The following is a 16233-nucleotide window of genomic DNA, read 5'->3' on the forward strand; positions in this document are numbered from 1 at the left end:
TGTTAAACATCTTGTATGTTCCAGGCACTGTACTAGATGTTAGGGATATAGTGGTAAAGAAGAAAGACATTGTCTCTACCTTCATGTCACTTAAAGACTAGTAGGAGACATAGTCAAGTTTACAGGTAATTACAATGGATTGGGAAAGTATTGTCATAGGGAAAGAATAATGCCTGTGATCTCAAAAAGGACACATACCCAAATTTGGATACCCAAAAGATTAAGTAACTGACTCCAAACTACATAGATGACAAAGTAGGAGCCAAGATAGGAGCACACCTCTTCAGAACTCCAAGCCCACTTCATCATGCTTCCTCTGTTATAGTCAGCAAATTAAATCTGGCTAGTGTGATACTTTTCATTTACAGTGCCATTGTCTATTTCAGGAACATTATGTGACATATGAAATTCTGAAGAAAGTGAGCCCCTTAGAGGCTGAACTTATTAAAGATCCTAGCATGAAGTGTAAAGTCAGATTCAGGTAATGTGTCTATGCTGATTTCTCTCAAAGAATACTTAGTTAATAAGGAGAAATTTCAGAAATTAATTTTTTAAATCCTCATAACTTCCCAGGATATAATTACAAAGTAAATGTTGTTTTTATTTGCATTTGTCATATGAAGAAACTACGGCATAACTGTTTTACTAAAAGTTGTCATGAGGGTAGCACTCATCTCCCATTCAGTGTCCATTCTGACAGTATGAGAATAGTTATGAGCACCCCAAAGTGCTGAGTCTCTCATCATCTGCAGTTCATTTCATTACTAGATTATTGTATGCTGTTGGCATAGCCTTTACCCTGTATTCAAGAAACTATATGAACTATCTGAAGTACGGGGGGAGAAGTAATTGAGCCCAAAAACTGATGGTAAATGACTTATTTTTGGTCTTTATTTCAGATTTAGTGGTGAAAGGTTTCCACCTTTTATCGTTTTTAAAATTTTTCTGCATACTGAAGGCCGTGGTTACAAGTATTTCAGTGGAAAAAATTTATTACAGCCATCAAATGAGGTGATGTTTCCTGATGTACATTTTATGTTAATTTAGCTTCTTAACATCTATGTGGTGTCTGAATTGCATTCAAAGTGTACAGACTAAGTTATTTGGACATTAAACAGCCCACTGAGCAGTTAGCATTTTTTTAAAGCACCATGTTTCCAAGTATCTCCATTTATTAGCTAAAAAAATCATTTGGAATGAATTACTTACATAAGGCTATAGAAAATATCCATCAATTTTCTTTGTATTAAAATTTTTGTTGGTTAATATGGACTAAAGCAGTCTATTGGTCAGGACTTATACAGAATGTTTGATGAAATTTTGTTTGTTTTAATGAAATATTATTCTTTCTTTGATCCTAGTAGCATATTTTTTTAAAAATGTGCTGGACTATACTGTTGAAAATGAACTTTTAAGATATTTATTCCTTTTTACACGAGTTCTCATCTTACTTTTACATTTCATGAATAGTCACTACAGCACAGGAATCATCTGGGGATCTTGTTAAAATCCTGCCACTGCTGCTGTTCAGTGGACCACACTCTTAATAGTAAGGATCTACAGTAGAGGTTTTACTTCTCTGACCCTTATACCTGAATATATTTAATTGGTTTTGGGAAAAGTTACAGTTTTCATATTTAACCTTTAATAATACCATACATCAAAGGTTAATTTCCTGGGCTGGGGGTGTAGCTCAGTGGTAGAGCACTTGCTTGGCGTGTGCAAAGGCATGGATTTGATCCCTAGCACCGCGCACACATAAAAAACACCTACTGAAAATATCTCATACAAAAAGTGCAGCCTGTCTGAAATTATAAGTTCTAGTATATGTTCAGGAGAGAGGACCATACAGCCTGACAGCTTCTCTGATCAGATCCAGCATATGTGGTATTTAGTCCCTGAAGAGCATTAGAAAAGGAGCAGGGCTGCTTTGTTCCATGTTTTCAGACAATATCAGAGAGTAATGAACTCTATTTCAGAAATGAATTTAAATGGACTACATATTTTCATTTAGGAAAATGGTGTTTCAAAAACATTAGTATTTGTTCATTTACATAGATTGACTTCAGAAGGGAAAGTATATGTTTATCTTACATTTGAGAGATAAATTTGTGCCACATTCATCTATGGAGTAAGCTGATATCTGTCTCTATAAAATATCATCAGTTGTTTCTTCTTTGAGGTTATATAATGGGGCTTTTCCAGGAACAGAAATTCTCCTGGGTCAGTTCCTGCAAGTTCCTGCTGTGCCTTGGCTTGAGAAAATGAGAACCTTAGAGGCAGTGACCGGAAAACCCTATGTGTACATTAAAACTCATTAGAATGCTGTGTAATTACTTCATTAAATGTTTTTGTTTTATTTTTGTTGCTTTCTTCACTCTCTGATAAGGAAATAATTTTTGAAAAAAAGGAAGTGATTGTTAGAAAAAAGGAAATAGCCCAGAGATTTAAAAAAGAAAATATGTATTTATGCCTTTTTTTTCTTTTCTATCACTATCATTTTCGTGGAATAGTCACTGTTAGTTTGTTACGTATTCTTCATTTTTTTTCCCTGAAAATATTCACACAAAGAGCTTGTATAATTTTATTTGTACTTATTGTAAAATGTGATCATACTCTTCATCTTGAGTGTTTCACTAAATATTATGATGTGCTTTAAGTGATCTACCCAACTTCAAGGGAACATTTTGGGTTTCCCTTGTCCCTTTTATTCAGCTTCAAAGCAGACTCAGTAATACTTAGATTCATGATTGATAAAAAACAAATTTGCAAAAGTGAAATTTTTCTCACTCTAAGGTTATTCACCTCCTTTGTTCTTTGAACAAAGGTATTCTGTTATATCTTTAGCAAACCTATCCAACTCTTCAAAGTTTTATCTTTTTTGGCAATATTGGGAGTAGAATCCAGGGGTGTTTTACCTTTACCTCTGAGATATATCCCCAGCCCTTTTTATTTATTTATTTATTTTTTATTTTGATACACTGTCTCACTAAGTTGCCGAGGCTGACCTTGAATTTACAATCCTCCTGTCTTAACCTCCTAAATCACTGAGATTACAGGTGTGCACCACCATGCCTGGCTAAGTTTACCTATTTATTAATATGAATCAAATGAGTTGGTTTTAGTTCATTTAGATATTTCATAGTCTAAGTTCACTTATAAAGAATGTAGAATTTCACACATTTTTGGTTTTCCATCTTTTTTTTAAGATGGACACAATATTTTATTTTTTATGTGGTGCTGAGGATCAAACCCAGTGCCTCATGCATGCTAGGCAAGCACTCTACCTCTGAGCCACAACCCCAGCCCTGTTTTCCATCTTTTCCTCCTTATTTTCATTTCTAGTTTCCTTTCTTGTCATTTTCCAATTACATTTCTTATATATTCACCAAAAAAATACAAGCAAAACAGGTGGAAGGATATAGAATAGTCTAAACAACTTTGAAAAACAACAAAGTTAGAGGATTTACAGTAACTGATTTTAAGTCTTATAAAGCCACAGTAATCACGACAAGGACCTAAAAATAGGCATATAGATCAACAGGCGAAAATAGAAAATTCAAAGACAGACCCACACATAAATGATCAATTGATTTTCTTCAAAGGTGCCAAGACAGTTCAAATGGTGCTAGAACAGTTGGATAGCCATGTGTAAAAAAAGATCTCATTTCAGCTGCCCACTTTAATGATCTATTTTCTGAGCAATGCTTATGTACAGAAGGTCAGTATTATTGTTAGTCCACCAGACAATATTCTAAAGCCTTGCTACTCAAAGTATGGTCTCCAGTCCCACAGCACTGACATCCATTGGAGCTTGTTAGAAATGCAGACTTTCAGACCCTACTCCAAACCCCCTGAGTGAGCATCTGCATTTTAGTAGGGCCCCCAGGTAATCCTATGCACCATACAGCTTGACAGCACTGTCCTAAAAGTGCCTTCCATTTCTTCCTATAAGGAAGGACTTTCCTGAATTTGTCCAGAGACAGGAGATGTCTGACAAAGAACATCTTGACCATTGGACAACAAACTTTTTTCAAATCCTTCTCAAATGGGAAGAGGGCTTGCCCTATGCTGCCAAGCATGTTTTACTTTGGCCAAGGGACTGGAATGGTACAGACACAGATGAACCACACAGTTGAGGCACTGCACAAATAAGAAAATTGGGGATTGGAGAGATAGATGGTGGTGGCTGAGTGGGGCAGTGGAGGGAGGAACTGACAATAAATAACTTTTCTAAATAATTTGAGCTAATGTAAAATATACTTTTGCCTTAAGAAATTCCTATAACAGAAATTACATGGTTTCCATACATGTTCAGTATAAACTGATTTATTTTTACCTTTAGTGTCACTATGGGACTGGTTAATTAGAACTCACAGAAAATAAATTATAAGGAAGCAAAATGGAGAGATATTCCAATATTGATTTGTTTCTTTAGATGAATAATGTATAAAAAAATTAATGAAATGGAAAGCAAAAATGACCTACCTATAGGAAGTCCCCATGTCATATTTTTACTAAACTGTTTCTGTCCCTTCAATTTATTGCATTAGAAATAAAACTACTACTATTTGGATATTTTCTTCTTTTTTCACTTTTCACATGTCTTCAGAGCTTTGGAATTTAAAAAATAAGCAAAAAGGATTATGGGTAATAATAGAATTGAAGTAGAAAATACTTGAAGGTGACAGGGGTGTGGTGGTGCATGCCTATAATCCCAGCTACTTGGGAGGTCAAGGCAGGAAGTTCGGAAGTTTGAGGTCAGCTTGGGCAATTTATTGAGACCCTGTCCCACAATTTTAAAAAATAAATAAAATAAAAAGGGCTGGAGATGCATCTCAGTAATAGAGCACCCTGTGGTTTGATCCCAATGGTGGTGTGTGTGGAGGAACTAGCTGTTATGTAATGTGCTAAGTAAAAAGAACAGATTTTCTGGGTTTTTGGTCTTGTCCCAACCACTCTTTTTAAGGCCTTCTATCGGCATTATAACAGAGTTCCCATACTTTCATAATACATTCTGAGATACGAAAGGAAAGAGAAACTGATCTGGAATCAGATAGTGGGAATATTCTTCTGGGCCAGCCTTCCTCTTCACAAGCAGACCCTTTGTGACCAGAAGCACAGATCCAGAATATAAATATGTGTTAGAAGAGTTGGCACATTCTTAGGGAGGGTGGGAAGCACTTAAGTCTGTCTTCCCAGTGTACATATACCCCTTAGCATGAGGATAGATGTACAGGAAAAGGTATGATGCAAATAGAGCCAGACAGCATTTGAGACTGTATGTTCTGTGATTCTTCTTTCTCTGACCTCTCAGGTGCTTTCCTTGAATATAAATTGTTGACATTTGAGAGAGAAAGAAAAATCCTTTATTTGCTTGTCTTTGGCTACTGAGAATGAAATCTGAAAGGAAGGAAGGCCTAAGCAATCTGATGCCTACATGTTTCCATTTGGGGGCAATGTATTAGTTAACACATAAAAGAGCGTCAGTCTTAGTAACACCTTTCATTGCTAAGGCAACCTATTTAATAGCCAGCTAAGTTTTCTCTGCATTGACAGCACAAATGACGTTGTAGATTTGTTTTGTTAAAGGAAAATAAGGTTTTTTAAGGGGAAAAAGCAGATTAAAAAAAAAAAAAAAACTATCCTCCAAGAATTGTGGACTCCGGCTGGGGTTGTGGCTCAGTGGTAGAGTGCTTGCCTCACATGCATGAGGTCCTGGGTTTGATCCTCAGAACCACATAAAAATAAAGATATTTTTAAAAGTCTTTAAAAAAAGAATTGTGAACTCAAATACTCCTCTAGCTACATTTTAAAATTGTGTAGGTATGGCTATAGAACAAATTTTAAGTGGTTTTAAAATTTCTATATGCTCCTCTTTATAAAGGTAGCCTTTCTAGTCAGTAGCAAGCTGCTAGGAAAAAGTAACCATGTTTGATATATAATTGTTAGAAAAATATGTGTAAAATGTGTGCTGATCATTAAAGGTATTATACTAGTATTTTTAAAAATCTGTTTCCTATTCTTTCCTTAGGCAATGGTTGATGCTTGCAAGATAATGGGGAAAAAGAAATTTTATCAACAAATTATGGAAGATGAACATATTTTCCAGAAGTTCAAAGTAACTGATCATGTAGATATTGTGACCATGCAAGATTACATGCAGGTAAGGAATTTAGATGTTGAAAAATATAAACAAGGGCTGAGGTTGTGGCTCAGCGGTAGAGCACTCGCCTCACTCGTGTGAGACCCTGGGTTCGATCCTCAGCACCACATAAAAAATAAATAAGTGAAATAAAGGTATTGTGTTCAACTACAACTCAAAAATAAATATTTTTTAAAAAAAGAAGTGTATAATTCAGAGGCATTAAATACAGTCACCGTGTTATATAACTATCACCACCATCTAGTTCCAGGATATTTTCATTTCCCCAGAAGGAATCCAATAAACATTCACTCTTCATCATTCCAGCCCCTATGAACTACCAGTCTGCTTTCTGTCTCCATGGATTTGCCTAGTATAGATATTTCGTGTAATATGACATAATGTCATATGTGGCTTTTTGGGTCTGGGGAGAGATAATAGCTAAGGGATATGGGGTTTCTTTTTGGGGTGATAAGAATATTCTGGAATTAGAGGCAATGGTTTTGCACATTGTAAATATACTAAAAACCACTGAATTGAGCTAGGCATGGTGGCCAACACCTGTATCCCTAGTGGCTCAGGAGGCTGAAGCAGGAGGATCTCAAATTCAAGGCCAGCCTCAGCAACTTAGCAAGGCCCTAATCAGCTCAGTGAGACCCTGTCTCAAAATAAAAAATAAAAAGGGCTGAGGATGTGACACCCCTGGGTTTAATCCCCAGTACCAAACAAACAAACAGAAAACCCCACTGAGTTGCACACTTTAAAATGGCTTAGTGACTTTTATGGGTTGGGGTTGTGGCTCAGTGGCGGAGTGTTTGCCTCGCACAGGTGAGGCTCTGGGTTCGATCCTCAGTACCACATGCAAATAAATAAACAAAAATCACATGGCACTAGAATAGTAAATGATGGGGATTTGACCTCATAAGGAAGGGTTCTCTTATTTTCTAGAAGCTCTCTGCTACAATAACAGAATATTCCCAACATAAAACACTTAAGCAATAAAGGCTATTTATTGACCTGTGAAAGAAGTCCTCAGATAGGTGGTTCCAGAGCTTGCTAATTCAGTAGCTCAAGGATATCAGGGTTCTGGGTCAACTACTCTCTGATCCTCTTGGCTTCTTCTCATGGTAACAAGAATGATAATCATATTCCCCCTCAGTTCCATTTGAAGAGAAGAAGATGGGAATTCCTGGTATCTTCATCTCAAGAAAGAAAATCTTTCCCAGAATTCCCAAACAGATTTCTCAGGTCCCATCGGTTAGAACTCTCCCTAAACCAATCACTGATAAAAGGAAACAGCATCTTTTCCCACAATTGAGTTAAAACAGTCATGGTGCATATGCTGGGGCCCTCCTTCCCAGAGGATATTGCTATTCCATATCTGAATAAAAACTGGGCTTTATGAGCAAGAGAGATGTGGGAAATGGTTGTCGGACAGATAATTAATAATGTAGGGAGTGAGCAGGTGGCAACACTTAGGCAAAAGCTCTGTGGCAGGAGGAGCTGCAAGGCTCCAAAACAGGTCTGTGGGGTTTAAAAAGAGCATACAAAGGGTGTAGCATGCAGGCAGGCTGCAGGGTGATAAGAGATCATATGGGGCTATAGACAATGGTAAGGGTTTTTTTTTTTTTCTTGTTTATTCTGTGTGCAATGAGAAGCTGATGTGGTGTTACAAGAAATAAGGTGATCAAATCTAATGAGTGATATGATCACTCTGGCTGCAGCATAAAGAATGAATTAGAAGGCAGCAAGAGTCCTTTATTAGCCTGGAGGCTCCTGAGTATTCTAGGAGAAATGGTGATAACGTGGTTTAAAGTCTGAGTCTGGAGATGAAAGAGATAATTAGAGAAAAAGCAGTTGTCCTGGGTGACAGATACAGAAGGAAGCTAAAGGAAGGTATTCAGCATGACTTCTAGGTTTCTGGTTTGTCTAACTGGATGGATAGCAGTGCTGGATCAGGGTGCTTAAATTACGTACCTGAATAATAATAACAGAAAATGCTTCTGTAGCACTAATTCCTTTTATTCTCATAACAATACAAAGAGGCAAGTACTGTTATTATCCTCATTTTGCAAATTCTAAATAAACAAGGGACTACAAAATTATGGCTCATAATAATGATAATATATGGCCTTAGCTCTGCACTCAGTTGCTTCAATGTGAAACATGAAATTAATGCAGTGCCTTAGAGACTTCTTGATGATTTTTTTCTTTTCTTTTCTTTTTTTTTTGGTACTGGGGACTGAACTCAGGGATACTTTACCACTGAGCTACATCTACAGCCCTCTTTATTTTTTTAAGAGATAACCTATGAGATAGGGAATTGGATCAGGAAATACATAGTCAGGGGTGCCAACTATCTTTGCTAAGAACATGGGTAACATACTTGGAGATGTGAATATGTCAAGGATTGGTGTCATAGCTCTCTATAAAGACCCAGATAGGCATATTGGAAAAGAGAAATAATATGATTGCAAACATTTATTGAGCTCCTATGCATGGCATTGATTTTTAGCTCTTTACTAGTATGTTATCTCCTTTAATCTTCAGGTCTGTAAATCATGTGACCCTTTGTTTGTTTGTTTGTTTGTTAAATATTTTTTAGTTGTAGATAGACATAATACATTTATTTACTTTATTTATGTATTTTTATGTGGTGCTGAGGATGGAACCTAGGGCCTCACATGTGCTAGACAAGTGCTCTACCACTGAGCTACAACCCCAGCCCATCATGTGACCCTCTTTATTGTTTTTTTTTGTTGTTGTTAATACTTTTATTAGCTATCATTTACATACTATCTCTGTATAGATTTTAAGTAGAGTTTAATACTCTTACTATTTTCAGAAAGTTGTGGAACCTCAACTACAATCAGTTTCAGAACATGTCATGTGACCTTTTTTATACATGAGAAAATGAGGCTTAACAAGGTTCAAAAAAACTTGCCCAAGATCACACAGTGAATAAGTGACAGAGAATATCATTGACAGCTCTGTGACATTCACTTATCTTACTACTCTACTCTTGGAAAATAAAATAAACAGGCAGTCTCACCATGCATGGTAGTGTGTAATCATAAAAATGACAATGCAGGCTATAATCATGCAAGGAAAACTTAATCAATGGGGAAAATTGTGATTGTCCCATGACCTACAAAATTTTTTGTCAGAACATTAAAATCTTTCCCTTACTATCATATAGGAAAATGAAAGGAAAAAAAACCTAACACATTTAATATGCTATAATTTAAATATTAGAAACATTAAGAATGAAAATATTTATTTCTTTGTAAAAGCTTACCAACATGAATATACTAACAAACCATTGAATTGTAAACTCTGAGTGGGTGAATTGCATAGTATATGAATCTCAATAAAGTTGTGGAAAATGGACTGGGCATATGCCCAGTCAGTAGTAGAGTGCTTGCCTTGCATGCATATGGCCCTGAGTTTGATCCCCAGTGCCACAAATAAAAGAAAGAAAGCTATGAAAAACAACTTATCAAAAGTAATTTTAAAATAGTGCTTGCCTTCTTGTTTTTGTTGTGAAGTTTACAATAGGGAGCAAGCATCTTTCATGTCCTGGTGAGTTGTCATACTCCTAAATTTAGATCAACTGTCAACAACATTTTATTCTTTGCACATTATATGTTGCAAAATATGTCAGAGTTCCTTTAATGTGAAGCTGTTTTGGGCCAGCATCACTTACTCTGGGAGAGCTTCATCATTTTCATCATAGCCACTTTCCTCATTTTTGTTGATAAGTTCACCTTCACAAAGTTCCTCTAGGTGCTCATCTGTAGTCTTTTAAATGATGGCAATGTCAGCATTCCATAGTCACCTCTTTCTTCCAGAACTTCATTTACATTTGATTCCAATTTCCCTTCCAGTGTTACCACTTTCTGTTTCTTTGCTGGACAATTTCCTCTTTTTTCCCATTTATATTTAAACTTTATTCCTTTAACATATTCACAAAAAAATGTCAGTAGAAGAATTAAAAGTTCTTCCAATAAATCCATGTCAAAAATAAAACCACAAAATCTTTATACTAATGTAAAAGCTAGGATACAAATTGAGCATTTTAATAATCAAAGTATAAATCAATCTTTAAGACTGACCTTTGTTGCATAGAACATTGAATCATAACAGATCCTTATCAATTACCTTGCTATACTGATGAAATGGAGGCAGTCCACTTAAGACTCATGTGGGTTCTAGAGCTTAAGGAATAAAATCAAAACAAAGAAACAAATTCTCAAATGCCAAAAATTCTGAAAAGAGCTATTTTTCCTAAAAATCTATTATTTGAAATCACCTCCTTCTTGCTTACCTTCCTGTTATTTTATGCAAATAAAGCTAAACATTTTTCTTCTTTCATTTACTTAGTCTTGACAAATTACTCTATTAAAACTTATATAAGGCATTATACATGTACTCTTTTTTGCATTACAATTCTTAATACACATATATACCACAATTTTTCATATCTCTGTTGTCATGTATTAAAAAATAAATAAATAAATAAATAAAATCATTTAAAAATAAAAATAAATAAATAATAACTTTAAAAAACTTATATAAGGCAAAATACTTTAACAAAACAGTACAAAGTTAATTGTATATAGGCTCTTGAATATAATTCACTACAGTCTTCCTGTTACGAGTGAACCTCTAAAAAGAAAGGACATTTTGGTCTTCAGTTGATGATAGATCCTGCTTTTCTCATAATTTTCAGCGTAGAGAATCTCTTGTTGAGTGAAAGCTTAGTCTGATTACCCAGTGCTTGAAAGTTGAAATTCAGGAATATTCCTTTGGGCTGCTATGAGAACTCTTGGTTATATATTTAGTTCTCATTTGGAAAGCTTCAATTCCACGACTCACATATCTTTCATAAGTTCTTTTAGTTTCATTGGAGTTGCACTCATTTTCTGATGTTATCTTTCAATTTATATTCAGTAGGTTATTTGTTATTTCTTTGTTGTACCGGTCTCTGGAAGTATTCGTTCCTTTTTTTTTTTTTTCCATTGCAAAACTTATCAAACTCAGACTCAGTTTCAGGTGATGATTTGAATCTTCCTCCTGGTAAGCATCTTCAGTAATCTCTGATTGGCCGTAAGATAGCCCTGATTGACCATGAGATCTCTCTAATATGACATGATATTTTTCTGAATGACCATTAGATCTCTCCAAGTGACCACGAGATCTCTCAGAGCTACCACAAGATCCGTCCAAGAGACCATGAGATCTCTCTGATTGGCCAAGAGATCTTTCTGTGTAGCCATGAGATCTCTCTGATCGGCCATGAGATCTCTCTGATTGACTATGAGATCTCTTGGATTTGCTAGGAGATCTCACTGATCTCTAAGTGGCCTTGATTTCCTTCTGATTGATGCTGTTTCTCCGATTGGTCTTGATTCCTCTCTGATTGGGCCTTATAATTGTCATTGCACTTCTCCTGCTCAATTGAAGGCTTCTTATTCAAGGGCTTTGTCCAGACTTCACTCCAAAGGTCCTTGTTTTTTGTTTTTTGTTTTTTTGTTTTTGTTTTTGTTTTTTGTTTTTTTGTTTTTGTTTTTGTTTTTTTTTTAATCATCATCTCTTTCCTCAAACTTGTTCTGGAATCTCATGCATCCTCTCTACCTGTGATGCCTACCAGCATTTGATAGCCATCTTGAAGCTCCAGTTTTTCTATTGTTCTGTTGTTTATTCTTTTTTTTTTTTTTTGTCCTTGCTGGTAGTTTCTACCTTTTTAAGGATTATAATGTCATCTAGAGACATATCCAGAAAAGCCAGCTTTCCCTCATTGTTAGGGTTTGTTGGCACTTTTCCAGAAAATGTTAGATTAGAAACTGTAGCCATCTCGACATGTCTGCACCATACTCCGAGGCACAGCATCTAATCTCCTCTTTTGATTAACCATTTTTGTAAAATATCACGTGAGTTTATCACTGTGAGACAAAGAGGCAACACAATTACATGATTTACTATCCACATGTAAACTCAATACAGATCTGCACTAACTAAACACTGACAGATTTTGAAAATTGTGATTTGTCACTAATCATGATGCACATTTGTCATTTATGTAGTAATCTATGAATTGAAGAGCTAGCAGCATTGTTTCTACTTTATGCAATTGCTCCCAGTTACACCAGGCTAACTGAAATTGGCACTATGTTGTTGGGGGATTGGTGTGATTATTCAGTGAGATGGTGGTAATTGAAATTTGTGCATGCCCAAGTGGTACAAAGGGAGCATTGCCTCTGTGTGTGTGTGTGCATATGCACATGTGTATCCATGAATGTGTATGTGTGCATGAAAGTGTGAGAGTGTGTGTATTTGTGCATAGGATACCCTAAAGACCTCACTATTACCCTATTTCCTAGAATTATAGCTCCTCCTGCCCTATTTCTCTCTTAAATGCACATTTATAATATTAAATTGATTATATATATTTATATTTTTAAATTCCTAATGTGATATAATTGTAAGTTGAAAAAAGTAGAATTTCTACAAGTACACTGAATGAGAATAGTGAAGGTCTACACCTAGGACCAGAGATGAACTCATTATTTCTAAAAAGGTTTTGTGCAAATGTCCTCTGAACCCAATTATGTCATTAACGAGCACAACCGATATGCAGAACACATAGCTACCTGGGTATTAATTTTTAGACCTTTCCTGAGTTTAATTTATCTGAGTGATATGTGTCATAAAAGTGTTTATGCATTAAATAAACATTTAGTGAGCATAAATGTGTTATACTGTGTGACTTGAATCCTGCCTTTCAGCAATGGAGCTGAAATGTACAAAGATGGAACATTTAGTTGGTGATAAGAGTCATAGAAGAGATGTCAATAGAGTTCAGAGATGAGACTAAGAAATGGCTCTTGGATTAAGTGACATTTGAATGGAACCTTGGGAAATGTGTCTAAAGCCATTATAGATTGCCAGCAACCAATCATTCCAAATCATTTTTTCCCACACAGTATTCCAGTCTCCTGGATGAGACCCCTGCGTCATCTGGTGGCAGGAATAACCACTGGCGAAGATTAAATCTCGAAAACATTCCCAGGACAATGATGATATATGACATAGTTGATTATGCAGAGTCTGGAGTAATCTCAAACCGTTTACAAAAAGAAATGAAGTATCTGTTACAGAGACCACGGACAGAAGAGATGCGTCAGCACCAGCTAAAGATTGTTTCTCAAGTTAGGTAAAAGAGATCCTTCCTCAGGCTTACAATGCTAAAGACAGTTCCAAAAATGTTCACATTCTGCCAAAGAACTCACTAAAGATAAATAATAGGGCATTTGGGGAAAATAAGATTGGGGCAGATTGCCCAAAACACATGCAACTTCATAAACACAGCACTAACAAAAAGGACAATTGGTACCTGGGGAGATAACTTGTACCAACGAATAGGCAACTCAGGGTGGCTGGAGGCTGCCACAGCAAATATAAAAATTGTACATTGATAGAGGAGAAATGCTGGTGACTCTTTAATTAGAGCAGGTTGTGTACATGGAAACAGTGCAGATAAAATTGGAACCTTAGGCCAGCATGGCTGCCTGTTAAGTGGACATGAGAAGCAGTGCAACCTGGCAAGAACTAAGAGCCATGTAAAGTGGGGAAGAGGATGGAAGGCAGTAAGAGTGGATTGGGGGTGGATAGGTGTGTCTCTCTGGGGAGACAGCCCTGGGTGCAAGTACTAATTTTTGTTTTCACAAATAAAATCAAAAAAGGCTCCTATTGCCTATGCAGCACAGAGCCGAAGGATTTTTTTTTCCCTTTTGTGCTGAAGGTTGTAATTCTGTTCTTGCTATTCTGGCTCCCCTTGCCTAGGATAAATTGCATATAAATTACAGTGACATTATTCCTTTCTTTACCAATAGCATGTGAACCAGTTCACCTTTTGGAAATGGATGTTGTAGCAGAATAGATGTATTATGATCTGAAACAACATGGACAGAATGTGATTGCTCCAATTACATTCCTTTTTTTCTTTCCATTACTAAGACTCACCTTGTCCATCCTATTTACAAATAAAGCTGACTTTTTTCTAAGATAGAGATGGTAAGACAGAAGAGGACATACTGGCAATCTATTTCTACGTACTCATTTGGAATGAAAAATACTCCTTTAGTACATGAAGAAGACACTGATGATCCACTGTAAAGCAAACATGCTGGGTTCTTTTTTTTTCAGGATTATAGATGAGTGGTGCTGACCCAGTAATATAATTTAACTCATTTATTTTATGATCAAGGCTATACATTTGCCAAGCAGATGGCCTAGTTGGGCATGGTCTATCACTATGAAATACATTTTTTCTAACTCATTCATTATAGGCACTGAATATAGAACTTAACCCTAATACCACAAAGGTCAAATAAATAATGTAATTTTTTCTTTGCCACCATATATAACCGAGACTCCCTGCTATTTGGATTATTGCTATTGATGATCCAAGGATGAGTCACTTAAGAGCCACATAAGTAGCCAAATTCTAAATCAACTGAAGAGTAAAATATATTTTCATAAAGCCATTGTTGAATGCAGTCTTAATCTGAGATCTCCCAGAAGCAAGCCTTGAGATCAGGATTTGAGTTTGAGTAGTTTATTTGGGAGGTGATCCCAGGAACCACTAATGGAAGAGGATAGAAAAGCGAAACAGAGAAGGGAAGGCAGCCAAAACTGTGTGTTTGCAAGCAAGTTACCACAGTGGGTAACTGGAGTTTAATCCCTCCTGGGAATATCAGAGCCAGTGTAGAACATGCAACTCAGAGCTATCCCACAGGGGCCAGAGTATCATTAGTCATTGCTTTAGCATTGTTTAGAAGGAGAGGTATTAGTTCTTGGGCACTTTCAGTCTTCCTCGAACAGGCTCTTGTTTTCAAAGACAGCTCTCAGATGAAGTGATGCAGATGCTGGCAGGTAGAAACTGAACTGATGTGCCTGCAATGGTAAGGCCAAGGGGGTTGTAGGCAGGGCACCAACTGTGTCTAATCCCAACATCAATTTTAAAAAATAGCTTGTTTTAGCAAGGTGCGGTGGTGCAGGCTTGTAATCCCAGTAGCTCAGGAGGCTGAGGCAGAAGAATCAGGAGTTCAAAGCCAGCTTCAACAACTTAACGAGGCCCTAAGCAACTTAGCAGGACCCTATCTCTAAATAAACATTTAAAAAGGTCTGGGGATGTGGTTCAGTGGTTAAGCACCCCCGGGTTCAATCCCTGGTACCAAAAAAAATAGTTTATTTATTTTTTCACTATTATGAAATATGCTGCTTTTTGGTGTTACTATATGGTGTAAAAGAATATTCAAATGGCTACTGCACAGTACTTTCCAGGAAAGCTTATTTAAATTACTACTTCATTTTACCACTTTCATCACCATCAACATCATCACCTGTACACCTCCATAAGTGCCAGATAAAGCACAGTCCTATGTAAACTCAAGCAGAAATGATGATGTTAAACTAAAAACTCATACACAAGTAGGTACACACTCCTGTAATCCCAGTGACATGGGAGGCTGAGGCAGGAAGATTACGAGTTCAAAGCTGGACTCAGCAAATTAGTGAGGCCCTAAGCAACTTGGTGAGAACCTGTCTCAAAATAATAAAAATGGCTGGAATTGTGACTCAGTAGTAAAGTGCCCTTGGGTTCAATTCCTGATACAAAAAAAAATTCACACACAATGCTGCTTTATATACTGAAGTATATGATATATTTGCTAGGGAATGCTGTAATACAATTTGGAACTTGCTTTACATTTTAAATTTTTAAATGCTTTTTCCATCTATAATACAAACATTTTCTAGGTGTCCATCCTTTGCAATTATGCAGCCTTTATTACAGCCCTACCAGCAGCAAAGTGAAATGAAACCTCTAGGTCGTCGATCCAAGCAAGCTCGAATGAAAGTTGAAAAAATGAGAAAAGCTTATAAGATGGCTAAAAACATGAATACTTCTGAGGTGACCGTAAGTTTAACTTGTACATAATTCATTGTTTTGAACAATATTCAAACTGTCCATAAGTAATTCTACTTGTGTAAGATTTTCCTAATCTACAACTTCAAGGCCAAAA

The 16233-nt window shown here is 36.3% G+C and overlaps 1 protein-coding gene across 1 annotated transcript in view; it reads left to right on the forward strand.

Moving 5' to 3' along the window:
* Positions 1-16233, forward strand: part of CXHXorf58 (chromosome X CXorf58 homolog) — a 32208-nt gene that overhangs the window by 13236 nt on the left and 2739 nt on the right. The window contains exons 4-8 of the mRNA XM_077106949.1: positions 387-481; positions 900-1011; positions 6035-6166; positions 13132-13361; positions 15968-16127. Of these exons, the coding sequence (XP_076963064.1) occupies positions 387-481; positions 900-1011; positions 6035-6166; positions 13132-13361; positions 15968-16127 (729 nt within the window). The remainder of the gene's footprint in view (positions 1-386; positions 482-899; positions 1012-6034; positions 6167-13131; positions 13362-15967; positions 16128-16233) is intronic.

The sequence above is a fragment of the Callospermophilus lateralis genome, chromosome X (genome assembly GCF_048772815.1).
Source record: "Callospermophilus lateralis isolate mCalLat2 chromosome X, mCalLat2.hap1, whole genome shotgun sequence".
Lineage (NCBI taxonomy): Eukaryota > Metazoa > Chordata > Mammalia > Rodentia > Sciuridae > Callospermophilus > Callospermophilus lateralis.